Here is a 27,410-nt window from a genome sequence, read left to right on the forward strand (position 1 = left end):
GACTTCCGGTTCCGAAATTACAGGGTGATATGCATATAATTGTCACTCGAAAGCACCGATAATAGTAAAGAAAAGCTCCAAACCCGGAACTCACTTCGATTTCTCAGTAACAGTTTAACCGATTTTCACAAACCATGATTCAAATTAAAGCTCTCAGTGTCTTAAATAATACTGTGCAATTTCATCCAGATCCGACTTCCGGTTCCGAAATTATAGGGCAATTAATATCAAAACTTTCAAACTGTCATACAAAATGATGCAAAATCGGTACTCATCGGTACGTACTGGTACGGAAGAAGAAGAAAACGCACCGCCTAGCATACAGTGTGCTTTGTTCAATTTTGTATAGCGTGCAGGGTTGCCATGTCTAAATCTATATTAACTTGACATGATTGTTTTCAAATTGAAAAGGTTATGGTAGCCTATACCCAAAGAAAGGTTTTGATTTTATTCAAGTTTGTAAAAAATCTTGACAGAATCCTCTAGTGATGTTTTTAAATGCTAAATCGGACATGGGTAAGAGGTGCTGCCCAGCGGTTATAGCTTGAAATTTTCGATCTTGAAAAAGCACCATAGGGGGGAGTACATGAAATTTCCGAAATTGTAAATTTTTTTGATTGCATGAAACGTCGAGATTTAGTGTTATCTCAAAAAAAAATTTTTTTTAAAAAATCGACTTTCGGGGACTTGATCTTTTTTCTAAGTCCCAGAAAGTGGATTTAAAAAAAATTTTTTTTCGAGATATGATTTTTCAAGATATATGAAAATTCCACTAAGTGGACTAAAAAGGGTTTTTTAGATTAGCATCACTCTTCTCATACAAATAGGCAACGCAAATGGCAAGCGCTTGGTTGGAAAAATGATGCCAACTATGTGACATAAACACTGAAGCATGCTTTTGTGAACTACTCGAATCAATCTGAATTAATTGGTGTACAAAATGAGCCCAAATTATTTAATTAAATTATTTAATAAAAAGATAGAATATATTTTCATGCGACTGTTTTGAAAAAAGAGAAATGCATTATCACACCACTAGGTTGATTAAAAAGGGCTTTTATGTCGTCGTTACGATAAAAACTCCAAATATCAAGGTGGTAAAAGAAGAGGGAACGCTATTTTTTATCAATTCAAAAGTTTTATCGCCATTTGATAGGTGAATTAATTGAAAATAAAATAAACTAAGGGCTATGGATAGAAGAGTTGTCTACCCAAAGTTATCAAAAAAAATGTAAACCAAAGTATTCTGGAAAAGAGGAAATACTTACTTCGATTGAGCTTTCAAAAGAAATGTAATGCCAAGACTTTGACTTTGCTTGTAGAACTCTCGAATTGCTATAATACACTCCAGTAAAATCGTCGTACACTAAACTTAAATCCAACAAAAATGGAGGCTACCGTTCTTATCATGCGAGTAGTCAAATCGAAAACACTGAAGCGAAATAATATGTTCAAAACAAAAGCTAAGAAGTTATACAGAGGCGTTCTCAAAAGCTACCCAGGATGGCTTTTCGAGCAAATGTTTTTTGGCTCGATGACAAATCTCCAACAGATCCGTTATCGCTGATTATCTCTCAAGAAAATTTATGATTCAGCAAGCGATTAACGCTTACGAACAGAAAAATTATGCTTTCTTTAAAAATTAATTAGAAACTCTACATAGAATAGTACCTGTAAAAACGCATTCAAACCTTCATCAAAACACACAAAAGATTTGGTCTCTTCTGGCTATTTGTCGAAAGTAAGAAAAATCGTCGTTTCATCTAAACCGAAATAAAATGAGACTGTTCAAATATTTTTTGTATGATAGGGCTTTAAAAGTTCTGTTTCAGTTGGGGTTTTCAGAGAGTTTTATGTTACAATTATATTCGTAAGATCCATCCGCCTCATAAACAGCATTGGAAGGGATAGCTATTCACTATCTATTACTAGATTTCGAATGATCATACGAATATAGCAGCTGAGATGAATATTTATACGGTCCTGTGGTTTTAGGGAAGGGAAGTTGTTTATTGCAATGCTCATATTACGAAACATTGAAGAAATTTAATTCAAAACTAAAAACTTGAACGGAATCTTTCAAGGAAACGTCATTTTGTAGATTGATTTCCTGCAGTTCATTTCGAAAAAGGTCATATCAAAAAAGTTTCTCCTGTTGATATGTCGCATTTACAGATGCTGGTAGCAGACATTGTGCAGCTCAGTTGAATCCACTAGATGCCTTAGAAGTTGGCACCGTGTCAGTTCGTATTTCCTTCATTCCGGAGCGGAAGAAAAAACTTCTTCAACGCAATGACCCTGCCTTAGGCACCAGCATCATTGCATGAATTCTACCAGAACAAATTAACATTCAAACTAGATGAAGTAAAGTGGGATTGATTTGTAAGATCTATTTATTGTAAAAGACCCCCATCTATCGATAACACACGAATCAATTTTCTGAATATATCTACAACGTCATCATCGATCGCTGGCGACTATGAAGAATGTGGGACACCGGAATTCAGTTTCACCGCCTTACTAAACATCAACAATGTTCAGTTTAATCGCCTCGAGAGAAATTGCTGCAATTCGCTTTCCGGCTGTGCACGGACATCGTGCACAAGAACCGGTAGGATTATCCTGCTTTACTTCATCATTTATATGCACTGGCAGTGCTGGCAAAAACAACTGCCCAATGGAAACTGCTCTTAATACAACTAAATTTGTACATGGGAAACTTCCACTGCAAGAGATGCCTGCGGGGCCTCAAAGTGCACGCAGCTTCTGTTTAAGTGGGTGGAACTATGGGATTTCTTTCACCACACGCGAGCATGACTGGATGGTATCTCAGGACGGACATATTTTGCGCGAAACTGCACCATATGGTCCACGATTCCCCACATTATGCTAATTCACTACAGTTGTGTGCTCCGTCCTGCCATGTATTCCCTTCGAGCCTGCATTCTGTAGTCTAGAGCCTGATGTGACGGGCAGGAAGAGCACGAAGTGAAGCGGACATGACCGCATTGTTTATTGTGAATGACGGAGCCAAAAACCGGCATCGTTTAGCTGCAATACGAAGCATGGTAATCCCGTGAGAAACTCAGCTCGGTAGCTAAGAAGGGATGTTGCATCGGGTTGACGATACAGTAATATTTCCTTCTAGTGTGTGCACCGAGCAAATGATATCATCCAGTGGCCCGAGGACCCGGTTTCCAGTCAATTTCGTCCTTCCTTCTGCATCTCTTGTGTACTCGAAACCCCCCCCCCCCCCCGCCTCCCAAACCCTTTTCTCTGATTATTTTGATCGACGCTAGAGCACCGGTTCATTTATTTCGATTGAAAAGATTCTCTTGCAGGACTTGTAGCGGTCAACATTGGGTTAAAGTTTTCTGATTGAAATTCAAATTTTACCTACTTGAACTATGCTAAGATACATATTTATTATTTTGAAATCGTTACTCATATCTTCTATTCGAATTCTAGATAAATACTAGCTCAATCAAGAATAAACCTTCCATTATCGGTACGTTGCTTTGGTCCTCCATTTACGGAAATGGAAGGTCATCAAATCCGGCTCCTGATACATTTTGATAAGCGTGGAAAATCTCTGCCTAGAAAGCGAATATGATACCGGAAGCCCATGCGAATGCCATAATCCAACAGTCATTTCACTCACCGCGCCGAACCATCGCATCCGATCAACGTAACGAATCCTAATTTATTCGGGATTCGCTTTGCGGTCACATTCACCTTCCTTATTTACGAAATGGGACTGTTTCACTATACCTCATCCACTTACCGGGTACGGCAGACAGCACTCAGGATTTCTCACCGATTCCGTTCCGTAGCAGGTTTCGTTGTACAGCAGGACCGGTTGTTTATGAACTTTCCAGTTCTCCTGCACCCTGGCCGGTTCCGCATCCCAATCGCCTTCCGATCGACTGCCGTAGTTGTGCGGTTCACTGTCAGATGCAAAATTTGTTGCGTCTTGTTCTCGCTCACCCGTAAGGGAACAGTTCATGTTGCTTGAGATTTCGAGTGTACAGGAGCATCGTCTCGTCCTAAATCCGACAGTTCGCTGGTTCACTGGCTATCTAGAAAAAAAAACATGGAAGGACTTGACTGGGGTTCGCCGTACCATGCCGAAATAAGTGAATTCAGATAAAAAAGGGGTTCCGAATGAGAGATAGAGAATGGGTAAGACTATAAATTTATATGTCATTATTAAGTTTGCAATTTATACTGGATGCTTCCGGTTGGAGTTGAATTTGTATTCCAATTTGAAGTAGAACAAATGAATTCGATGAATTCGATCAGTTGATCTACTTCCGCTTTCAGGATCTATTTCCGCTTTCAGGATTAGATGTGTTCGTGTGGGACTATCGCTGAAGATGAAACGATACTAGTTTTTATGAGTTCACTTTAATTGAAGTGCAGCAAACAGGGAAACGATTCAAGATTGAAATTCGTCCGTGCGGTACAATCGATCGAATCGCACATAAATCGCACTGTTCGGATCCTTAAAGCTTACGTTTTTTATTAGTTTGTAATTTCAAGTGGGAAAACAGCATAAAACAAAAAAGAAAGAAATCATTCTGCATCCCGGAAGAATGCAGAATGATTCGCAATATGTATGAGCAGAAGAAAATTTGGCACCCCATAAGGGATGCCAAACAATCTGCTAAAGCTTTTTAAGGTCATAACAGAAAGGATTCATTCACTACAGGAGGAACGATGATCCCCTCTGACTATAGCTTCTTACCACTTTGGGTGAAAAACGATAGAATATCCTTTCATTGACCTTAGAATTGGTCTTCGACTCGTCTGTTCCCAACAGTTTTTGTTGTTTTTACCAGATTGTAAACCTAAAATAGTGTATCAGAAACATTTCCTCGGCTTTGCGGTTTTATGTTTTTAACCTTGTGTGCTTATAATCAAGCTTTTGCCTTGACGTTCTGTGCGTAACTTTACTAAATGATAACTTTTTCAACAACATCATGTGTTGAATTGTTGTAATCTTTAATATACATTGAAGGCATCAGTATAATTGAAAGCAAGAGGCACACATTCTTTTCGTACTGATTAATCCAGTCACACAGGTGAATTGAAACTGCAAGATACAACTAGGTGTAACGTATTGATATGATTATTAATTCTGTATGCTTATAGGTATTCCAGCTACACAAGAAACGCTCCAGATATTAACTTCAATCGGCATTTTTTACACTTTTCGCCTTCGGCTCATCAGTACTTTTTTTAAATAACTATTTATTGGAATATGAGTTAAAATTAAATTATTAAGATTTAATTTGGGTGTTCAGCCACAAGTGGTGACTTTTCAGTTCTATTATATACATGATTTGGTTATTACCACGAAGACATCATTTGCTTCCGCAATTCTGAGATTTTTTGGTAGGGAAAATTCTTAACCTACTTGTATTGTGTAATGGGGAAAAGAAACTTATATACTAACTTACTAACTAATACAGAGAGCGACTCGATTCAATTGAAGATTGCATCGATTTTTGTCGGAATTTGCTTATAATATTATGTGACATTACATCTAATGGTTGTATATTTGTGAGTCTGTGTAACTCATTTGTACTAAACCAGGAAGGACGCTTCAAAATCATTTTCAGAATTTTATTCTGAATCCTTTGAAGCGTTTTCTTCCTGGTGGAACAACAACTTGTTTGTAAATTTGTTTATAAATTAACAATTTGTTTTCTAGACAGAGCTTAGAATGTCTGTTTATAAGAGGATATAAACATTTCATATATTTATTACACTTTGCCTGGATTTCTTCAATGTGATCCTTGAAAGTGAGTTTGTTGTCATACGTTAACCTTAGTATTTAGCTTGATCAGACCATGTCAATTCCAAGCCATTCAATTTGAGAATGTGATTATTGTTTGGTCTAAGAAAAGAAGCTCTTGGCTTGTGAGGAAAGATAAATAATTGCGTTTTTGTTGCATTTGGTTTAATTTTCCATTTTGACAGATAATCACTGAAAATATTTAAATTTCTTTGTAGGCGACTGCAGATCACTCTTAGATTTCTACCTGTGGCTAACAGACTTGTGTCGTCACAGAATAGCGATTTCTGACAACCAACGGGTAGATTTGGAAGATCAGAAGTGAAAATATTATACAAGATTGGAGCTACACTCGAACCCTGCGGAACACCGGCTCGTACGGGTAGCAATTCAGATTTACAATTCTGATAGCTAACCTGAAGAGTACGATCAATTAAATAATTTTGAATCATTTTGATCAAATAAATAGGAAACTGGATATTAGACATTTTTGCTATTAAACCTTTGTGCCAAACACTGTCGAATGCTTTTTCTATGTCTAGAAGAGCAACTCCAGTGGATAACCCAGAAGATTTATTTGCTTTTATCATGTTCGTTAATATCAATAATGTCATCTTGTGATAACACTTGAGTTTAAATATGATCATATTTCAGTGAGACTTCATTTTCAATAGGACTCACAACGTTCAAATTAAAATTGTGGACACTCTCGAACTGCTGAGCAAGTTTTTGAGCTTTTTCGCCATTCGTAAGAAGTATTTGATTTCCTTCCTTGAGAGCAGGAATTGGTTTCTGAGGGTTCTTAAGAACCTTAGAAAGTTTCCAGAAAGGTTTAGAATATGGTTTAATTTGTTCAACTTCTTTAGCGAAATTTTCATTTCACAAAAGAGTAAATCTATGTTTAATTTCTTTTTGTAAATTCTTAACTATGTTTTTCATAGCAGGATCACGAGAACGTTGATATTGTCGTCGACGAACATTCGTCAACCGAATGAGCAGTTGAAGATTGTCATCGATGATAGGAGAATTTAATTTAGTTTGAGCTTTGGGAACTGAGAGATTCCTGGCTTCGATAATGTAATGATTCAAATTATCAATTGCTGTGCCGATATCCGCAGAATTTTCTAAAATAGTTTCATGATCCACATGATTTTCAATGTGAGATCTGTAATCCAACCATTTAGCTCTATGATAGTTGAAAATAGAACTAATTGGATTAATTATAGCTTCGTTGGAAAGTCTGAATGTTACTGGAAGATGATCTGAATCAAAGTCAGCATGAGTAATCGGTTCACTACAAATGTGACTTTAATCCGTTAGAACCCGATCAATTGTAGACGGGTTTTTCACGGAAGAGAAGCAAGTCGGATTACTGGGATGAAGAACTGTGAAGTAACCAGCTGAGAGTTGATTATGAGGTATTTTACCATTACTGTTGTTTTGCCTACAATTCCACTGGACATGCTTAGCATTTAAGTCCCCTATTACGAAAAATTTCGGTCGATATCTTGTGAGTTTTTGCAAATCGCCTTTGAAGAAATTTAATTGATCGCCGGTGCATTGAAATGGCAAATATGCTCCAGCGATGAAATAAATTCCATGAATGGTTTAAACTTCGATTCCCAAGCTTTCAATAACTATAGTATTGAAAGAAGGTAAAATTCGATGTTTAATTTGCCGTTGGACAAAAATGGCAACTCCACCGTCCATTCCAGTAAACCTGTCAAATCGATGAACCACATAATGTGGATTGCTTTTCAATTTGACATTTGGTTTAAGAAAAGTTTCTGTCACAATGGCAATATGAATTTTGTGACCTTTGAGAAAATTATAGAATTCATCTTCACTCGATTTTAAAGATCGAGCATTCCAATTTAAAATATTCAAATAATAATTTAACATCACTCTTAAATTTTAAATTCATTACAATATTATTTGCAAATTGCCATCCGATTTGAAATGCTTCAAAAAGTGATGAGGTCGAATTCATTCGGATGATCATTTGAAAAGGTTGATCTTGTAGGTAGATCATTTTATTTTCAGTTATATCGCCTAAATCAATTTCATTTAAAGAAGCGAATGGCATTGAAGGAATATTTGAAGGTAGACTGCCATTAGAACTGCCATTAGAAGAAGATGATATGGCCGATCTACTTATTAATAAATTGTTTTCGTTAGAAGAAGAACTGCAAGGCGGTCCAGTGTTTTGATTATTTACATTAGAAGAATTAAGTGGTATATTTCTACCTGTTATACTAGCATAACTGACATTAGAAGAAGATGATGACGAGGTCGATCTACCTGTCAATAAATTGTTTTCGGTAGAAGACGAATTGGAAGGCGTACCTGTTTTTTGTTTTAAATTCGAAGAAATAAGTGCCTTAGAAGAATTAGGCGTGGCATTTGTAATGGTTTTTTGATTTCCAGGTATGTTCAGTAAATTTAAGGTCGTTGATTTAACTTGTTGTCTAAGCGAACGAGCGTTTAAAATTTTTTCCCTGACAGGACATTTCAAACAATTGGATTTGTGATTTCCATCGCAAATTGAACATGAAAATTTATCAGTGGTTTCATTCATTGGACAAACGTCTTTCGAATGCGATTTACCACAATTAAAACACCGTATATCCATATGACAATTTTTGGTTCCATGGCCGAAGCCTTGGCAACGACGACATTGCGTTAAGTTTGCAATACGATTATGCCGTTTATAATGTTCCCAATGAATTTCAATGTGGGAAATGAAACGTACTTTTCCTAAAGTTTACAAATTGTTTACATCACTTCGATTGAAGTGTATTAGGCAAAGTTAATGGGAAATTCCAGAGCGTGGTTCAGAAGTACCATTCGCTCTTTTTTTCATAAGTTTTACTTGGGAAGGGGCAAAACCAAGCAATTCTTTTAGTTCATTTTTAATTTCATCAGTACTTAGATCACTTGATAAGCCTTTCAAGACAGCCTTGAAGGGTCTGTCTGATTTTATATCATATGAATAACATTTATGAAGTTTCTCGGACAAAGACGTTCGTAATCTTCCAATCCATCAACCAAGACTCGACATTCTCCTCTTCGTCCGATTTGAAATGAGTCTTTTACTTCCGGGGGAAAAGTAGAAAGCTCAGTACGGAATGCTTTGAAGTCGGAAATCATCACCGTCACTGGTGGCATAGATTGTTGTTTCTTCCCAGATCGACAAGCGTCCATTTTGGAAATTTTTGAAGAATTTTCTTCTATGTCACTACAATCGGAGTCAGGAAGAATCTCGTAAATATTGTTAGATGGCATAGGATTAACGGAAGGGGAATTCGTCCGTTGTCTTTTATTTTTATATTCAGATTCTATAAGATCGTGAATGTTATTAGAAAAATATTGAATAACGGATTGTGATTTATTCCGTATTGAATTATTTTTAGCCTTACTCTTGTCGCCTTTCCGGTTGGACGCAGGCATTTTTGAAATGAATGAAATTTTAAATGAAATTAACTAGACTAAATTAGTCTTCGATTAGACTCCTAATTTGGAAAAGTCTTGATAAAGACTGATTTTGTGGTAGCCTTAATAAAAATTGATTAGTTCGAAGAATAGTTCTTTGAATAGCAAGCCTTAAAAAAGGCTGATTAATTTCTTAGTCACTCTAATATCACTCTTTGTATCACTTAGTCACTCTAATATCACTCTTTGAATAGCCTTGAGAAAGGCTGACTAATTGTTAGTCTTTAAAAAGACTGTTAGTGATTCGGGTAGCCTTGAAAAAGACTGAAACCTTGAATCAATGAAACTCTAGGTAGCCAGAAAATTTTCCAGGAGTCAAGAGCTATACGCGTGCGGTGCGAACGACTGTTCAACACCAACTGTTATCAGTACCTTTGGAAAATATTGTGAACTGTCACATCTCGAATCAATATAATTCGCTAAGCAGTCATAACGCGTTTTTTCTTTTTATGTATCTTTTGTTTGAGCCGAAGGACAAGGTCCATCGTGATGTTTCAAAAGAACGATACAAATTAACGAGTCGAAGGTAACGTTAAAAATGAAATTAGTTATGTGCGCTTTAGCACAAACCGGTACCCATAACGTACCAAAACCCCTGAATGACTTTTATCAGTTTCCAACGTGAAATTCGACCTAGAAAATACTGATGAAAGGCATAGCAGAAATAAAAATTTGAGAAAAAATTGTTCAATGAAATGGGAATCGAATCCGTAGTTTTTCCTATCCGAGAAAACCATTCCGAATGTAAAACACAACCTAGAGGACAGCCTTATAAAACAGAACAATTGAACGTGCTTAGCATCTAATATGATTCTCCGATAAATTTTGGAAAAACATTTTCCACAATCAGAGTATTTGGCATAGAATGTAATACGTCGATCAAAAAGACAAAAAACAGCACTTTTTTCTGGTTTCGAATCCTCGGTTGGACAAAAAAACGTCTTTACTGACGATTTGCATTCAGTACAATTTAAACTTGTTTCTTTTATATTCTTTTTTAACGAAACAGAACTGATTTCTTATCCAATTTATAAATGTACAGGACAATCGTATGCTATGATTCCACTGACAGTAAGAATCTATTTAATTTGGGAACTGAACTCACCAAATTCCGCCATTAAAAATCAAAATTTCTTACCATTCGGTTTATTAGTGTGTTAGTTATTTTGCTTTCAGTGACTCTACTTTTGGAAAATCAGAAACCAATAAAGAAACATAAATTTTGTGTATTTATAAATGAACGTTTTAACGTAAACACCTGGTGTGATTAAGCCTTCTCTTTCAGTTTTATTAAAACATAGTTTTCTTTTTTATTAAGATAATTTTTGACAGTATTTTTTTCTCATTTTTGACACCAATTTATAAAGATTGATTACGTCACTTGTACGATTCTATCTCCGAAACTTGTAGTGTCAGCCTTATGATTTTAGAAATCGATTCACAGCTCAATTTTAGTTTCAAACGAGCCCAAAATGATTGATGATACGTCACCTATATTATTATATCACCGAAACCGTTAGTGACAACCATTTGAACTTCAAACCTGTTTAATGAACCAATTGTAGTTTCCAAAATAGCCTAAGTTTTTTTAAATCTGTTCAGTCATCTCCGAGAGAACTGAGCGGTAATAAAAAAAAAGCCGCGATTTGTCGGTTATTTCACTTATACCATCACATCTCCAGAACCAAGAGTGAAAGTCATTTGATCTTCGAACTTGAACAATGACACAATAAAAGCTTTCAATTTGATTAATTCTTTATTAGGATAAAAAAACAATCAATGTAATTTAATGCCTGAAGACGATTTCATGCAAATGTTGGCCGCTTTAGATGGCCCGTGCGCTAGGTCCAATTTTGGCACATTCTCTCCAACATATTGGCCGGTATTTTCCTAAAACATGTTTCAATATTGGCTTCCAGTGCGTTAATCGTTGCAGGTTTATCCTTGTAGACATGAGCCTTAACATGAGCTTACATAAAACAGTCCAAAGGTGTTAAGTAACACGATCTAGTCGTCCAATTGACGGGGCCAAAACGTTGGTCATTGTTTCGCGTGCCGTGTGGGATGTGGCACCGTATTGTTGAAACCACATGTCAGGCATGTCCAATTCTTCCATTTAAAGACTGTCTTAGAAAGTATGGACGCACTTTGAGTTTACTGTAAATAATTCACGAGTGTTAGATGTTCAAATTTTATTCGATATACTGATAATATTAAACTACAACAACAGACTATTATTCTCAACATTTGCTACTTAGCCATTGTAGACTAGCTGGCACACCTTCTTGAGAACGTTTCTTATTAAATTCTGTACAGACTTCTTGGTGACAAGTTTTGACACTTTTTTCCAATCTTGTTCGAGCTGTTGAATGGTTTCGGCTGCCGAGACATGTTTCCTAAGATGTGCCTTCGTTAATGCCCAAAACTCCTCAATTGGTCGAAGTTGTGGGTAATTTGGTGGATTCATGTCTTTTGGGACGAAAGCGACATTTTTGGTTGGTATACTACCGTTGATTTCGAGTAGTGGCAAGAAGCAAGATCTGACCAGACCACAACAGGATCCTTGTGGCTTCGAATCATGGGTAGAAGTTGTTTTTGTAAACATTCCTTGATGTATATTTCGCTGTTCATTGAAGCAGTGGTGATGAAGGGTTTTGAAATCTTACCGCAGCTACAAATTGCTTGCCATACCATAGCTTTCTTACCAAATTTTTCGACTTCAATCGATGTCTCGGACTTGCCCTTCTCGCACAGTATAATATTGTTATCCCGGCAAGAATTTGTAATCGAGTTTCACGTAGGTTTCGTCGTCCATGACTATGCAGTTCAAATTTCCAGCAAGAATCGTATTGTACAGCTTTCGAACCCTCGGCCTGATCGATGCCTCTTGTTTCGGACTACGTTTTGGTTATTTCTGCTTCTTATAGGTTCGAAAATTCAAGCGTTCTTTAGCACGAATAACATTTAACTTCGAAGTGCCCACTTTTTTGGTCACATCCCGAACTGAAACCTCCTTCTTTTGCTTGAACGCCTTCAGTATATGTTTATCCAACTGAGGGTTAGCAGGGCCTTTTTTCGACCCGTTTTCGGTTTATCCTCAAAGGTGTTATCCTCACCGAACTTCCTGATTCCATTTCGCACGACTTTTTCACTTACTCCTTCCATTTTTGCTATCTTTCTCAGTGACAGTCCGCGTTCTGTGCACCATTTGTACACAATGTTTCGACGTTATTCTGCTGAAGTCCACGCAGTTCAAAACAAACTAATGAAAACGAATAAACAACTGCACAAGTGGTTAGAGAAGAGTGTAAACAACAGGACGCAGCCATGAAAATTGACAGATTCTGAATTATTGCGAAATGGCAGCGGTTTTTGGTAGCTTTTAAGCGAGTATAAGTTTATTAAAAACGATTGAGTCATCTTTGAGAAAATTGATCGGTTTGAACGCGTTCTGTCGCTTACGTCACTTATATAATCATCTCTGGAACCTGAACTTACAACCAGTATTGACTGGTATGCTTCATTTAAACGTCCAGTGGTCATCCAAATGAGGCAGTTGTTTCGAAAATCATCTCAAAAGTTCACTTAAAATCTAAAAGTCAAGTTGCAAACGATAGTCGACACCGTAAAATTATGAAAAGGAAATGTATGCACAATTTTACACGAACACTTGAATGTGCACAACTGATCGAAAGCACCGTGTTACAAGTCAATCATTACGATGGTCAACTTCCATGAATTGAAATTCGAACGCCGTATTCACCAGATTTTACCCCAGCGACTATTTCCTGATCTCACATTTAACAAAGAAGGTTGTTGAAAAACTGTTGAGAATGAGCGTTTTAGAGGCTAAGGAAATCATGGTATTAAAGTGGTGTAGAAATTTTTGAACGCCGTTGGAACAATTTTATTGCTCTTCAAGCAAAATGCATTGATGAATGGCATCGAAGTTTTGAAGAAAACAGAAATGCACTTTTCTTTCTTGGACTGAGAACTTTTTCACCGATGTGTTATTAAAGTAAAAAAATATTTTAAAATGTAATTATGTTCTATAAAGCATTATCTGCAATGCGACGTTGATGTCCTTAATTTATCCATCATAAATTAGTAATTAATTGTTTTTCAATCCGATCATACGTGAACAACTAGTTAAAAAAAGATACTTTTTGGTGCCCCATAAATATCACCGTTCTGACCAAGGGCGACAGAATTTATCTTTCTTGCAATGAGCAGGAAGTCGAAAGCGAAAAAACGTCGTAGAAAATGGCAAAATATTCCAAGTAGAAAGTAGCTACCCGGCCACACTGTGGAAAATACTACGACTCTGATGCTGACGTAATCTAATGCAGAATATCTGATTATGTCATTTGTCTTCAGTCACAAGAAATGAAATCGGTAGGGTTCACTTGAATGGGAAAAAAAGAAATAGTTCGTCTTCTTGCTCCAATGCTAGTACGAACAAATGACGAAGGGAAATGCAAACTATTACTCGTTGCTACTGACAAAACGTTTTTCACAAATGACTGCATGCAAAAATAGAGACGCAACCGGGGGGAAAAAGGATATTTGTTTGAATGTTTCAATCCACGTCTATTCGTCTCGTTCAGGAATGAACGAAACGACGGCACAGTTTGAACACAGCGCATTGTTATACGTACATCGTTTCTTTACACAATCCGCAAAATCATCAACGCAGTAATCAATAACAAATATGAGAAAAATTGCCCATAATTCATCATGGCCACATTCATTAGTACCTGCCATCTCATTTGATGTGGGTCATCTCATCCGTTCTACTGAAGTCCATCAAATGAATTTAAAATTCATAAAACATCAGCATAAATATTTGCGAAGCGTATTTGACTTTAAATTCCTACATTCAAACATTGTTTCAGTACCATTATCCTGCACCGATTTATAAACAAGGGGCTAACGAGATAAGAAAGATCAATAAATTGAGCGTATTCAACAGGTTTTTATCATGTTATGCAAGTTTCGATTTCCTCATTTTATTTAGTCAAAAATATTGAAAATAAAAGCTAAAACGAATTTACTGGTTGTTGTGAAAATTGGTTGTGATCAAATATTTCAACAAATTTTTTTATTAACTTCGTTTTTTTTTTCGCCAAAGTTTCGCACTGTCATCAAAGCATGCCGAGGACGAACATTTTTCTATGTTTTATTGTGGCTTGGCGGAAAAAAGTTCATCCCGATTTTTTAAACGGTTCCACATTTACATTTTTAATTAAGTTTTCATCCTCTATTTTAATACTCTTCATTGGGTAGCCTTGTGAGCGCTACCAAGCGTGGCTGGCAATGTTTGATTGAGCTTTTCGCTCGACTTTTTTTTTGTTTAGTCTATTTATGCGACGGTGCTTACCCCCGTAGTCAACTGAGAATATAAATATTTGCCTTGCAAATACAATTAAGCTGGGCCAAATTGAATTTACTTCAGCTAAAATCATGTCCCCGCCGATCGACCGCCACGGAGTGAAGACAACAAATTGCTGCAAAAAAAATAACATCCTACCAGGTAACTGGCTAATTGGTGGATCAGCTCCCAGGTCAACCGAAATGCCGTCCAGTACTCGGGAAGCAGTTACCTTCAATTAGAATGACCGACCTTTTATCGTAAAAGGGTCAAACAATCAATAATCCCTCCCCTGGCCAAAGAACCACTAATTGGAACTGTTCCAACATTTTCATAAAACTTAATCACCCAAAGCCAACTTTCCGGCCAGATACCTATAGAGTCTGTATCTTCGTCAGGACGTGGGATTATCGCTCCATGTGCGTTCCATCGAAGCCGAGAAGTCCGCTGAGAAAGGACCATCTGTGTGGATTCAACCCCCAAACGGAACGAAACTTCGGTCGTCTTTATATATCTATTTCGATGTCATTATATTCCCTGGCGCGAGACTCATTATCCAAATTAAGTCACTGTTATGGGGCCAACCCACCCCTACCGCCCACACTGTGTTTGGCTTTCCTTAGATTGGTTTTTCGAAGAACTGTTCGACTGTTTGAAATTCAATTTGCCTGTTCCGTCCATCATCTCAGTGGCACTTCCAATACGAACCGATTTAGGAATTGTTTTAGGAAGAATTGTGCTTCGACTAGTTATGATAAATTTGTTTTCTTGACCGGTTATGAAAATAATAAACAATGAAATTCTGAAAAGATGCTATATTTGGATCCACTGATGAAAAGTTTGAATTCGAATACCGTTGAACTTAGTCATCCACTCTGTAAAGTCTCTCTGTCTCTTGACTTGAACGAAACGAGATGAAATGCTTTCTCCGAACAAAAGTTCATTTATATCAATGACTACTCGAGTTTTAAATTCATCGCTCTAGAGTCGTTTATTGTTTTTTTTCTTTGTCCTTATATTGCACTCGTCGAACAAAAGTGCTATCAAAACGATTGTCCATGCTCCATCGATCGTAACTAAATGAAAAAAGTTCAATTCCAGAACAATTTCAGCGCTCATAGAAAAGTGGTGAAGTACTGCGGAATAGGAGTAGACACTTCATTTGGAATTTACCGAGTGACGATTTATTTTTATATGACACGGAAAGCCGCTATATGATTTTTTTTTTCTAAATTTGTTTTATTCTTCTGAATTTTGCATCGATTTAGTTATGACAACTCAGTTAACTGTTGAGCAATTCAAGCAATATGTAGCAGGTCACCAGACGTCACATACTCCGATTTTAACGAAACTTTGCACACGTTTCCAATTCGTGAAACCATTCATTTACCACGGATGAAGGAGCCAATTAAATTTAAAGTAATTGTCAATTGCACAAAAGTTGTGTCAAAGAAGAAGTTGTAGAAAATGAGCTTGGCTCTCTTAAATAACCGCTTTTCCCAAGACTAAAATATTACCCGAAAAAAAAAACATCCGCTAAGCTCTGATATTTTTGAAAATAATTTTATTCAAAACTAAAACTCAAATTCGAATTTGGTATGATTTGATTGAGTTGAATCAAAAAGAAAGATGTGAAATCTGACATAATTAAATATTTGATTCATTAAAAAAAGTTGAGTCTTTTGCACGTCATGTTTAAATATCTCGAAAACAGCTACTTCTATTTAGGACGTAGGTCACTATGAGTAATTTTATTGCTTTATTGTCTGAGGAATCATATGTTATGGGTAAAATGGTTGAAAATTATCTCAACTATTATTACTTCATTTTTGTCCCGGGTTGGTGGTTCAATGCATAGGACGCTGGTCTTACAAGCCAGTTGTCGTATGTTCGAGCCCCGATTTGGAAGGATTCTTAGCGTCAGTAGGATCCATAGTACTAGCCATGCAATGATTCTGTACGCTATATGAATCGGCTGCGAAGTCTGTTAAAACAGAAAGGCCAAATTCCACGAAAGGAATGTAATGCCAAGAAAAAAAAAAAAAATTACTTCATTTTTAAGTTAACACTCATAAAAGATTAAGTTTAATGAAATAAATTAAGATTGCTTTTCTAGAGTTTAATTATTTCATTTTTTTTCTAATTCGCATTTTATATCAGTGTGTATTTATTTAGAGTATCCAGCCGATTTCCTACAACTTTTTCCTCGAAATAATTTTTGTGCAAATCACAGTTTCCGATCTTCAACGAACGAAGAAAGACGGCACAATTCAATAAGAATCTGAGTTATTTGGGGGGTTTGGCCAAACAGTCAATTTGGTGCAACAGGCGAACAATTCCAATTTCACTATTTACGTTTCGTCTTAGACTCATCAGTGCAGAATAGCAGTTCAAATTGAACCACTAAGTGAAAACTCGCCTCAATTTGAATTGCCGAGTTTGCACCAAACAGTTCAATTTGAACTGCTCTACTGACGAATATAAGAAGTAGAAAGAAGCTTAATTTTTTTTAATTTCATTTTTGCCTTTCTCATATAGAAAGGTTATGCAATCACTTGAAAAACCGACTAGTGAAAATTGGCCCGGAGGGCCAAGTGTCATTTACCATTCGACTCAGTTAATCGATTTGAGCAATGTCTGTGTGTGTGAGTGAGTGCGTGTGTGTGTATGTGTCAAATAATCTCACTAAGTTTTCTCGGAGATGGCTGAACCGATTTTGACAACCTTAGATTCAAATGAAAGGTCTCGTGGTTCCATACGAAATTCCTGAATTTTATCCGGATCCGACTTCCGGTTCCGGAGTTATAGGGTAAAATGAGTTTAATATTGTACACCGCTACTTAAACCGGCGAAACAAAATACGTAAAAAAATTCTAAACTGATCTCAAAACTACACAAATCGATAGTCATTATCAATAGGCAACTAAACAAACCGATTCTGGCTATCCTGGTTCCCGGTATCCGGTTCCGGAGGTATCGGAAATAGTGGTCATATATACCAAAATGGATCTCACTCACTTTTCTCAGCGATTATTTGACCGATTTCCACAAACTTAGATTCAAATGAAAGGTCTTCCGGTCCCATACGGAATTCCTGATTTTCATCCAGATTCGACTTCCGGTTCCGGAGTTATAGGATACAGTGTGTTCAATATTGTACACCGCTACTTAAACCGGCGAAACAAAAAACGTAAAAAATGTTATAAACTGGACTCTAAACCGTTATTCCCAATATTAGGGTCAATTGCAAGGTCTTATGGTCCTACCAAAAATTACTGCCTATTTTCAGATGCAACAAACATTTAAATCGTAATTTAGAGTGCGTACTAGTAGAGTTTGTATGTCATGTTAGTTGGTGGCCGTACGAACCGACTTTGATTATACCGGTTCTCGTGTTCCGATGCCGGAAGTTCATATAATAGTGAACCCACTTCGTTTTCTTAAGGATGACCTACGCAATCAAAGCACTGTTTTATTCAGTATGTTATACACAAACAATCTCTTGGTTTCTTTCATAAATCGAAGAGAAATTTTTTGAATAGAATACCACAATATTATATGTACATGAGAAAGCCATCATTACACCACAAGGTGGATTAAAACAGGTTTTTTTATATCTCAAGAACGAAGAAAGATTACTACGAAAATATGTATTGCCTTTCTTCTGTCAAAAAATTGTCCAATGTTCAAATGACTATTTTTCTCCAAGTACCTGAATTCTAGAAAATAACTAATAATTGATCAGTATCTAATGGGGAAACCAGACTGGAACAATAACATGCGAATGCAACTATGTAATTAAAATCGCAAAATGTTACCGCAGAGACGAAACTCGAACCCTAGCTCCTAACCTAATTTCTCCTAACCGGAGAAATTTTTGTTTCTACCCTGCGTATGAAAGCACAAAAGAAATCATTGTAAGTCAATCGAAGGTTTATTTATCTTCAATATATTCAATATATATCAGCTGAGATCATCAAATAGATGATGATGCTGATGCACCGGATAGGCTGCGAAAGAGACGAACACAAAATGCCAAATCAGTGGTAAAGCAAAATAGCGAAGATAGGTTTGTGACGCGGTGTGTGTTTGTTTTCTGTCCAGTGTATTTCTCAAGAGATAGGAGTATAATTGAATGCTGTGGGGTTCTTCTAGTCAATTGCTTTCTCTTCGTGTGCTTTCATATGTAGCGTAGTTTTATTGGAAAAATAATTTCCCCGGTTAGGAGCTAGCTACGGGTTCGAGTGCGGTAACATTCTTATATTTTCTTGACAGAATGGCCTCCGTTCGACTCATCTGAAGTTAGCAAATGTGATGTCATTCTACTCAGGAGCAAACCCGATAAAAGTTATCAATATCCAATTATTCGTTAAAAATGGCCGCTTATAAATTTCGTCTGTTTGAATTTATTGAAAATACTGATCTATTGATACTTCACTCATTAAGTTCTGTAAAACAATTTTCGAGAAATCTTACGAAGAAAAGTTGGTTCTGAGGAAATCGCGTTCAAAATTTTATATAATTTTTTACTAGCTATTATGATTGTATACTTAAACTTACTATCAGTCTGCGGTTTCTGCACCATATAAAAATCATTTTGGGGAACGGTATAGCGTGATGGGTGTCGATGCCTTTCACACTGCTCACCTGGGTTCGATTCCCAACCCCGCACATAGGGTCAGAAAACTGTTCTAGCCCGAAGAGGTGAATGACTACAATGTTAAAACCTCTATAATCAAAACAAAAAAAAATAATCCTTTTGAGTTTTCGTAGAAGTTTAGTAAACAGACTGCAGCTTTTTTCGATTTTCTTTCAAACCGGAACGGGAATAACCCTGTATGGTTTTATACAAAGCTTCTGAATGTCTTTTGGATTCGACTTCCGGTCATTCAAACGGTCATTTAGAGCAACGATGCAGAAAGCGTATATTTGCTTCTAAATTTAGCTGAAAACTGTTTCAGTTTGTAGATTATATTGATGACTAGGCGAACCGAGCTCCGTCATACCGATCTTCATTTCCCGGATTGAGGTATACCAGGCATACTGGTCAAAATCAATAAAATGAAACTCATTCACCTCGATTCAAATGAGTACAAAAACATAAAACATCTTCGGCTTTTTTATTTATAGGTCTTGTAAATTGATACTCAATAAGGTGGGACAAAATTTTGATTTCAGCTCCACTAAACTTTTTGTGTTCTTTTTGGGTCCGATAATAACTATGCAAAAGTTTAGCTCGATCGATGAAACTATATTTTTGCGCCCGAGGTTTAAAGTTTGTATGGTATTTAGTATGGGAAAACTAATTACAACAAAAAAATCGGATGAAGGGACTCCTTCTCTGTTCGTGCTTCTTCTGGTGTCTAATGTCGTGAAATGTGACAAGAGCAGTCTCATTTACTTGGTGGATACTATGCGCGTTCCAAGCAAAAGTCTACGCGATTCTGTGCGAGATACAAGCAGTACTTCAGCAGAGAATCTCTGCCAAGCGAATTTGTTTCCTTCAGTCTGGCAGCTTTAAAGGCACTCAGTTCGAATGATTCACGAACGAATCTAGTGACCGAATGTCGAACTCAAATCGAAGACCTCAACATTTCAAATACTATTTACTTCTTATGGGTACTCAGCCATTCTTATATTACTGGAAATTATTGAGCTGATGGCGATGCTTGCAAGCTTGCACTTAAACAAAAGCATTTTTAGCAGATTTGAATCTGAAAATTTCAAAATATCTGCTGACTTCTTCCAAGAATCATTTCAGTATTCTGATCAGAGCGTACACGGATAAAAATCCATTGCCGGTACCATGATAAGGAAATTATGAAAATCATGAAACGTGTCGTCTCATCTTCATACCCATTATTAATGAAATTAAGAGCAAAATGATCTAAGTCATGAAAATTTGTATGATATTTGTTTACAAAATCATCAGTAACAGACATGGTCTCATGAGAAGTAATGTTTCAGGATTTTCATAATTTCTTAATCATGGTACCGGCAATGAATTTGTATCAGTGTAATGAATATTATTCGTGAAATTTGTATGAATGCGATTACGGTATTTCATAGCATCTGATAAATAACTGTACCACATTAACGCAACTACGTATCCGGGTTTTTGGTTCTCCATACATGGCTAAATCTGTGCATGGAGATCTTAAATTGGTGGATTGTATTGTATCGTCTCTCACCCAATGTGTTAAGGAGCTATAGACAGAGGGGATTATCGAATGATGATGGGATGGGATGAAGCGAATTAATCCTTTCTGTATTGACCCTAATTAGTTTTTTGGGGTGTCGAATTTACTTCAGCTCATACATATTACGAATCGTTCTGCATTCTTCCGGGAATGCAAAATTGTGTCACAAATTTTACCACCCCTCAGTAACTCGCAATGTCGAAATGATACCATTTGAAATACGTTGGAAACTGACACCACAAGTCGATAAAATGTTGTTTGTCTAAAAACAGTTACCATAACCTTGGTTACGCATTCGGTTTCGTTTATCAATATAAACAAGAAAAAAACACCAAAATATGTGATATATAGATATATTTAAACCGAAAACCGGGAAATTGTTCACATGAAGAAATATAAACATTTGATTCAATTGCAGAGGAATACATAAGAACAAGAAGATATGATAATTAGAAAAACAACAATTAGTCACTCACAATTGTGTTTTAATTGATAAATAGTATAAAATTTCGAAAGATATTTAGCTGACTCTGGAGAAGTATGAAACTCAACTAATCGTAGATTTCATTTTGCCTTTGAAGCAACTGATTAGCTCATTTTGCCTCATTTATAAATATTGCGAATATCGGTTTGTTTTTAAAAGTGAAATTAACTATTGGAAACTTCTATTTGATAAAAATTTGCAACACTTAGAGCAAATTCAGCAGCTACAAGATTCATATGGGTGGTCTATAATGTAAATGAAACTGAAACAAACGTATCCCCAGCAATCCGTTTTAGTTTTATTTTTTCGACCAGTTCTACTGTCAAATTTGAAACTGGTATACACTGCCGTTCTATTTTTTCTATATTTTAAACACAGATAAAACGCTGCTGGGGTTGCCAGTTTATTTTGTTATAATTTCAAGATTTAAATTTTAAAACTGACTTAAATTATGCATCTAGAACTAGAACACTCCTGAACATGCCCTTAGAGCAGGTAAAAATTCTATACGGAAGATCTATAATAAAACAGAAACTGGAACAAACGTATCCCCAGCAAGCCGTTCTAGTTTTATTTATTCGTCCAGTTCTTCTGTCAAATTTAAAACTGGTCTACGATGCCGTTCTATTTTTTGTATATTTGAAACACGAGTAAAACACTGCTGGGGCTGCCAGTTTTTCTTGTTATAAAATCCAGATTTAAATTTTGTAACTGACATAAATTATGCATCCAGAACTAGAACACTCCTGAACAAGCCCTTATGTTGTTTTAGACTTTCTGTACTTTGCACACTTTCAAAAGGATCCACATTAGTGCATTTGCGGAAGACCTGACTCTTCCTAATGAACTAATACATAAGAAATACATTTCTTTTAAATTCCTTAGTCTTCCTGCTAAAATTTACCCAGCTGACAGATTTGAGTACCAGCAGATCTGAAAAATTCCGGCCCTGGAAGCAGATACATGTTTCAAAAGTTACTAAGAGGAATGATAATGTAAGGTATCTAACCAAAATTGAAAAAGCTGGAAGCTTCCAAAAACTGTTAGTAATGTTCAGTGCGGTAAAATTTCATTTTCAATCGAATAATATAAGATGAAAATGAAATTTATGGCCGCTGACCGTCAGCATATCCCTACTAATTCATTTGACTTTTGCTGTAATTTTCAAGTGAAGCTCCCGGAATTCATCGTCAATTGATTAATCGTACCTAGTCATTTGAAGTTTTGCTTGCTCAGTTTAGAGTGCCAAGTAGTGTAGCTCCTTCATTGCCTTCGCTCTTGGTAGTAAGCAAGTTCGAACGAATAGAATTATAAATGGATTAAAGTACTAAAAATGAAAACGGAAGGAGGAAACAATTAATTTATGTGTATTTTGTGATTGATATTTCAGTTATCTGGTTTGTCTTTCGTCTATTATCTTGAACCAATTCGAATGTTTACATGAACCTTATTTGAAGGCCGCTCTTACACTATTGAAAAAGATATTTTGTTACTTCAAGAGATTAACTGACGGTGGTTAAACTGAGCCTCGATTGAAGAGAAACAAGTGATGAACTGAATGCTGCCCGTTCGTGCCGTCAGCAAACATTGTGTGTGTGTCAGAGAGCGAAGTTTACTGCATTAGAGAGATCGTCAATGTGTTCCACATTCAGTTTCAATTGAATTGAATGAAGTTTTACAGCACTGGCAATGTTATCTGCAATCTGAGTTCATTTCACTTATTCAGAGATATCTATAATCCCACGACAAAAGGGTCTAACTGCAAATGAGAGCCTCTCTTTGTTTGCTTTCTCTTTTGATTATTACGGAGCCATTATTGCAAATGCTCTGAAGTTTCCAATATAAATCGAAAGATTGTAGTTTTACCTTGAAAGTTTTGCGAAGAGTAAAGCGTGAAATATAAAATCAGTTCGGTAAATCGTGAAAGAAAAAGTAAACAAAGAGAAACTATCATTTGCAGTTAGGCCCTTTTGTCGTGGGACGGTCGATATTTTAGATTAAAAAATAATAAACACTAATCGAATAAAAAAAACAAATTTCAATTTACCCTGAACTATCAGAGCAATTTCCGATCGCAGAGCAATTTTTTTCGATTTGTTTGTTTATTTAAGCTCCCAGTGTTCCTTAGCAACTAGTTTGTAGCAACGTAAACAGTGTTGCAGAAGAAGATTTTTTTTTTTAATTTCCAGGGCGCTATATCGCTCACGAACACTTTTTGTTCCGATTTTTCTTCGAAGTGTCTGGTCGTGTCGGCGCTTTAATATTTCATTTTCAGAATGCATTGATTAATTCAAATTTTTTTTATTGTGATTGATAATTTAATATTTATTTTTATATCAGGTAGATTTTTGCCAAAAATTCCTCCATTTCAGTTACAGCGATTTGTTATAATTCTTATTTTAATCTATACATTTACGAGAAAAATGAAATCGCATATTTTTGCCTAGGTTATGCAATCACTGTGAAAACCGACTTTTGAACCGAGGCCAGGAGGGCCGAGTGTAATATGTCATTCGACTCAGTTCGTGGAGTATGCAAAATGTATGTGTGTGTATGTGCGAATGTGTATATGTAACGTTTTTTTTGCTCTAACTATTCTCGGAGATGGCTGAATCGATTTTCACAAACTTAGATTCAAATGAAAGGTAAGACCTTCAAATGAAAGGTAAGACCTTCCTGAATATTGTTTGGATCCGGCTTCCGGTTCCGGAATTATGGGGTGAAATATGCAAAAATTGGTGTCAGGTCCCATACTAAATTCCAGAATTTGATTTGGATCTGACTTCCGGTTCTAAAACTATGGGGTAAAATGTGCAAAAACATGAAAATATGTTTTCTAGCTTTTCTCATAGATGGCGCGACCGATTTTCAAAAACTTAGATTCAAATGAAAGGTCCAGACCCATACGGAATTCTTAAATTTCATTCGAATCCGACTTCCGGATCCGGAAATATATGGTATAGTGTGTTAAAAATTTTGTACCATCCCTGAAAAGGGCGAAAAACCGTTAAAATTTTTCTAAATCGATCTCAAATCTTCTCCAATTGATAGTTTCTATCAGTAGACCGATTTCGGTTATTCTATCAAGAATCGAAGAAAATTATTTTGAAGAATATAACAGTATTATATATGATAGTATGATTGATATGAGAAAGGCATCATTACACCACTAGGTGGATTAAAACAGGTAATTTAATTCAAATAAATGCTCAAAGTCGTAAATGAAATTCTTACATTAGAATTTACCCGAATAAATTTAATGTTGTTCGTAGAGCAGGTTTTTTCTTGAATTTCTAATCACTTCAAAACAGATTTAATGCAGATTTATGCTGATTCTTCATTTTGATTTATAAACCTTATGAAGACTTGTCCATATGGCTGGAATATGATTTTCTCCTGCTCGCTCTGCTGTCAGCAACGCGAGATGAAACACGACCACTGAAAAAATAAAATAAATAAAAACACTCGCGAATGGGTCCGCTGCAGACCAACCCTAGACCTTCAGTCTGCATGACACGATGGACTTGTAAACTTTCACACATTCCACAGAAATTCGACTACAACGACAATGACATTTAGACGGCGCTTCGATCGGTTAACAGGTTAACATCGTTGAATTTTGGGGCGGTAAATTCTCAATTTCCGCCGCTTGAGCATCTTTAGTTTCGCGGATCAATATTATTTAATAAATATCATTCTCACTACTGAGCACACACTTGCCACACCTGCATTATCACTCAAAATAAGTATTTCAATCAAATTTTTAACTATACGTATCAAACAACACATTGAAATTATACTTTTTTGAGAGCAGCACCAGGACACCGCGTCGCACTCCCAGTGATGCCAAATTTCCCATCGTTATCAGCCCAAACGCTGCTTGGGCTGACAGATTTTCTTGTTATAATTTTCATATTTAAATTTTAAAACTGACATAAATTCTGCATTTAGAACTGGAATACTCTGACATGCCCTAACAGTTATCTGTCAATAATGAATCATGGTTACCGCTCTTAAAAAACAGGGCTCAATAAAGTAAGTTGAAGCTCGTTGCAAATAGGCACATAGAAAATATCTAGCTAGCAAAACTTGTGAGTTAGCTTTAATTTTGGAATAAATATCGTTACTTGATATTATTGTTGAACGTGACATGGAAAGTTAGCTGGATAAAACTTCGGGGTTTAATCTATCTTTCCAGAGAGTAAACAAACAGTAGCCATCTTCAAAATCAGCCAGGGACTTTCCGTAATCAATATTCTACCGATTGTGCATAATTTACTTGGAATCAAACTTTCGCATCGCGCTTTTAGAACTGTGACAACTTTTGACTTTGTTCGACCGGTCGGACTTCGGACGCTCCGGTCACAGATGCTTTTCTTTCGGTGATCCAGTTGCACCATTGATCCGATTGTGGCGGTAGCAGTGGGATTTATCACGATTGTAGACGATACAATGCACTAATGAAACCGCAATCACTCGACGGCAGGATATCGGATTGAAGTGCGGAGTAATGAAACGTAGAGTAACAGTAGAGTGCATCCCCCAAGTATTGTCTATTATTAATGGACGAGATAAGTGGCTGGTGTGGTTTTGTTTGTGGCTCACTGGTTCAGTCCGAGTGCTTTTAGAAATGTTGGGAGCAATGTCCATAACAATGATGAATGTTACACTTCATGTGATTGCGAGAATTGGTGAGGTACATATCTAATGTAACGTTACTGGATTAGTCAATGGTGGCTGGGTTCTGTGCCACTCAAAGAGAATTAATTCATTGTGAATGTAGCTCACTCTATCCATTGAACTCGTACTTTTTATCTGGGTACTGGTCGTTCAATAGTAGTAGCATAGTCATGAGAGCCGGGTACAGAACAAATTGCATACAAACAAATAATGTTATTAATAATAACTTTTGTAATGCCGCCATTTTCTCGTTATTATGTTAGCTAATAAGGTAGAATAGAATAGTTCTCAAAATCAAAAAAGGATATAAGGACTTATTTTCAACTTCTGTACTATTTCCCATGAATTAGATATACTTCTGATATATATTTTTTTCTTGTTACAGGTCGACATTGCTGACTCGCCACAAACAATCGATTTCGTCGAACCGGAAGCAGACCACCGGATGCGCCACCATCGCTTCTTTCGCCAGCAGCTGCACGAGCTCGAGATGAAGCAGACCGCGATGAAGCGACAGCTAAGTGATATTTTCAACCACCGGATGGCGGACCGGTTGCGAAGTTTGGAAATCGAACAGCGTCGATTGGCGAACGCAAATTTTAACGTTAGCCGCCAGGTCGCCAGTTTGGATAAGTTGCACAGTTCGATGCTGGAACTACTGGAGGACGTCGAAGGCATTCAGAACAAGTTCGAAAAAACACTGCCCGATGTCAAGCGGGAAATTTCCAAGGTGGAGTTCAACGCGGCTCAGATTACCTCCGAGCAGGGCCTGCTGAGGGAGGAAGGACACAACATAGCGAAAAGTATCCAGGCGATGGCTGTCAGTGTCAGCACTTTGCAGGACGAGCGAGAAAATGTGCGAAAACTGGAGGAGCAGATTCAGGTCATGAAACGGGACCTGGATAAAATCAAATCAGCCGCCCTGCTGCACCGAGAGATGGCACACAATCGGTTGGAGAAGGTAAGTAACTGGTTGTCGCAAAATAGTTTCGTTTTTCAATTTCCGCAATGCTTGAAATACAATTGAATGTCTAAGCGACGATTTGATAGGATAGATATTTGCCAGAAATATTTACTCTGATTTGAAATCAGTACGCTGGGTGGTTGCATTCCATTTCTACATCGGTTCACAGACGAGTAGAGGAGTCAATTTAGTTCCGAAAATCGAACCGGGAACTCTAATTGAAATCCATCATATATCGAAAAGCTCTCCGGGAAATCTATTTGGGTTAGTAACCGCCAGGAATCTCTACCGCGTTATGGATTACGGCTGTCACGATAGAACTGATTCAGGGCGACTAATTAGTGCGGTTGGAAGTACATGCAAACCACACTCTTGGTTAAACCGTTCGGTAACCCTGGAAATACTGTAGGCCGCTCACA

General features: G+C 36.7%; 1 protein-coding gene across 1 annotated transcript in view; it reads left to right on the forward strand.

Annotated features, from left to right (window-relative positions):
* LOC131433705 (protein scabrous) overlaps positions 1 to 27,410 on the forward strand; it is a 130,205-nt gene that overhangs the window by 73,464 nt on the left and 29,331 nt on the right. Inside the window, exon 3 of the mRNA XM_058600245.1 lies at positions 26,413 to 26,988. Within this exon, the coding sequence (XP_058456228.1) occupies positions 26,413 to 26,988 (576 nt within the window). The remainder of the gene's footprint in view (positions 1 to 26,412; positions 26,989 to 27,410) is intronic.

The sequence above is a fragment of the Malaya genurostris genome, chromosome 3 (genome assembly GCF_030247185.1).
Source record: "Malaya genurostris strain Urasoe2022 chromosome 3, Malgen_1.1, whole genome shotgun sequence".
In the NCBI taxonomy this organism is placed as follows: domain Eukaryota; kingdom Metazoa; phylum Arthropoda; class Insecta; order Diptera; family Culicidae; genus Malaya; species Malaya genurostris.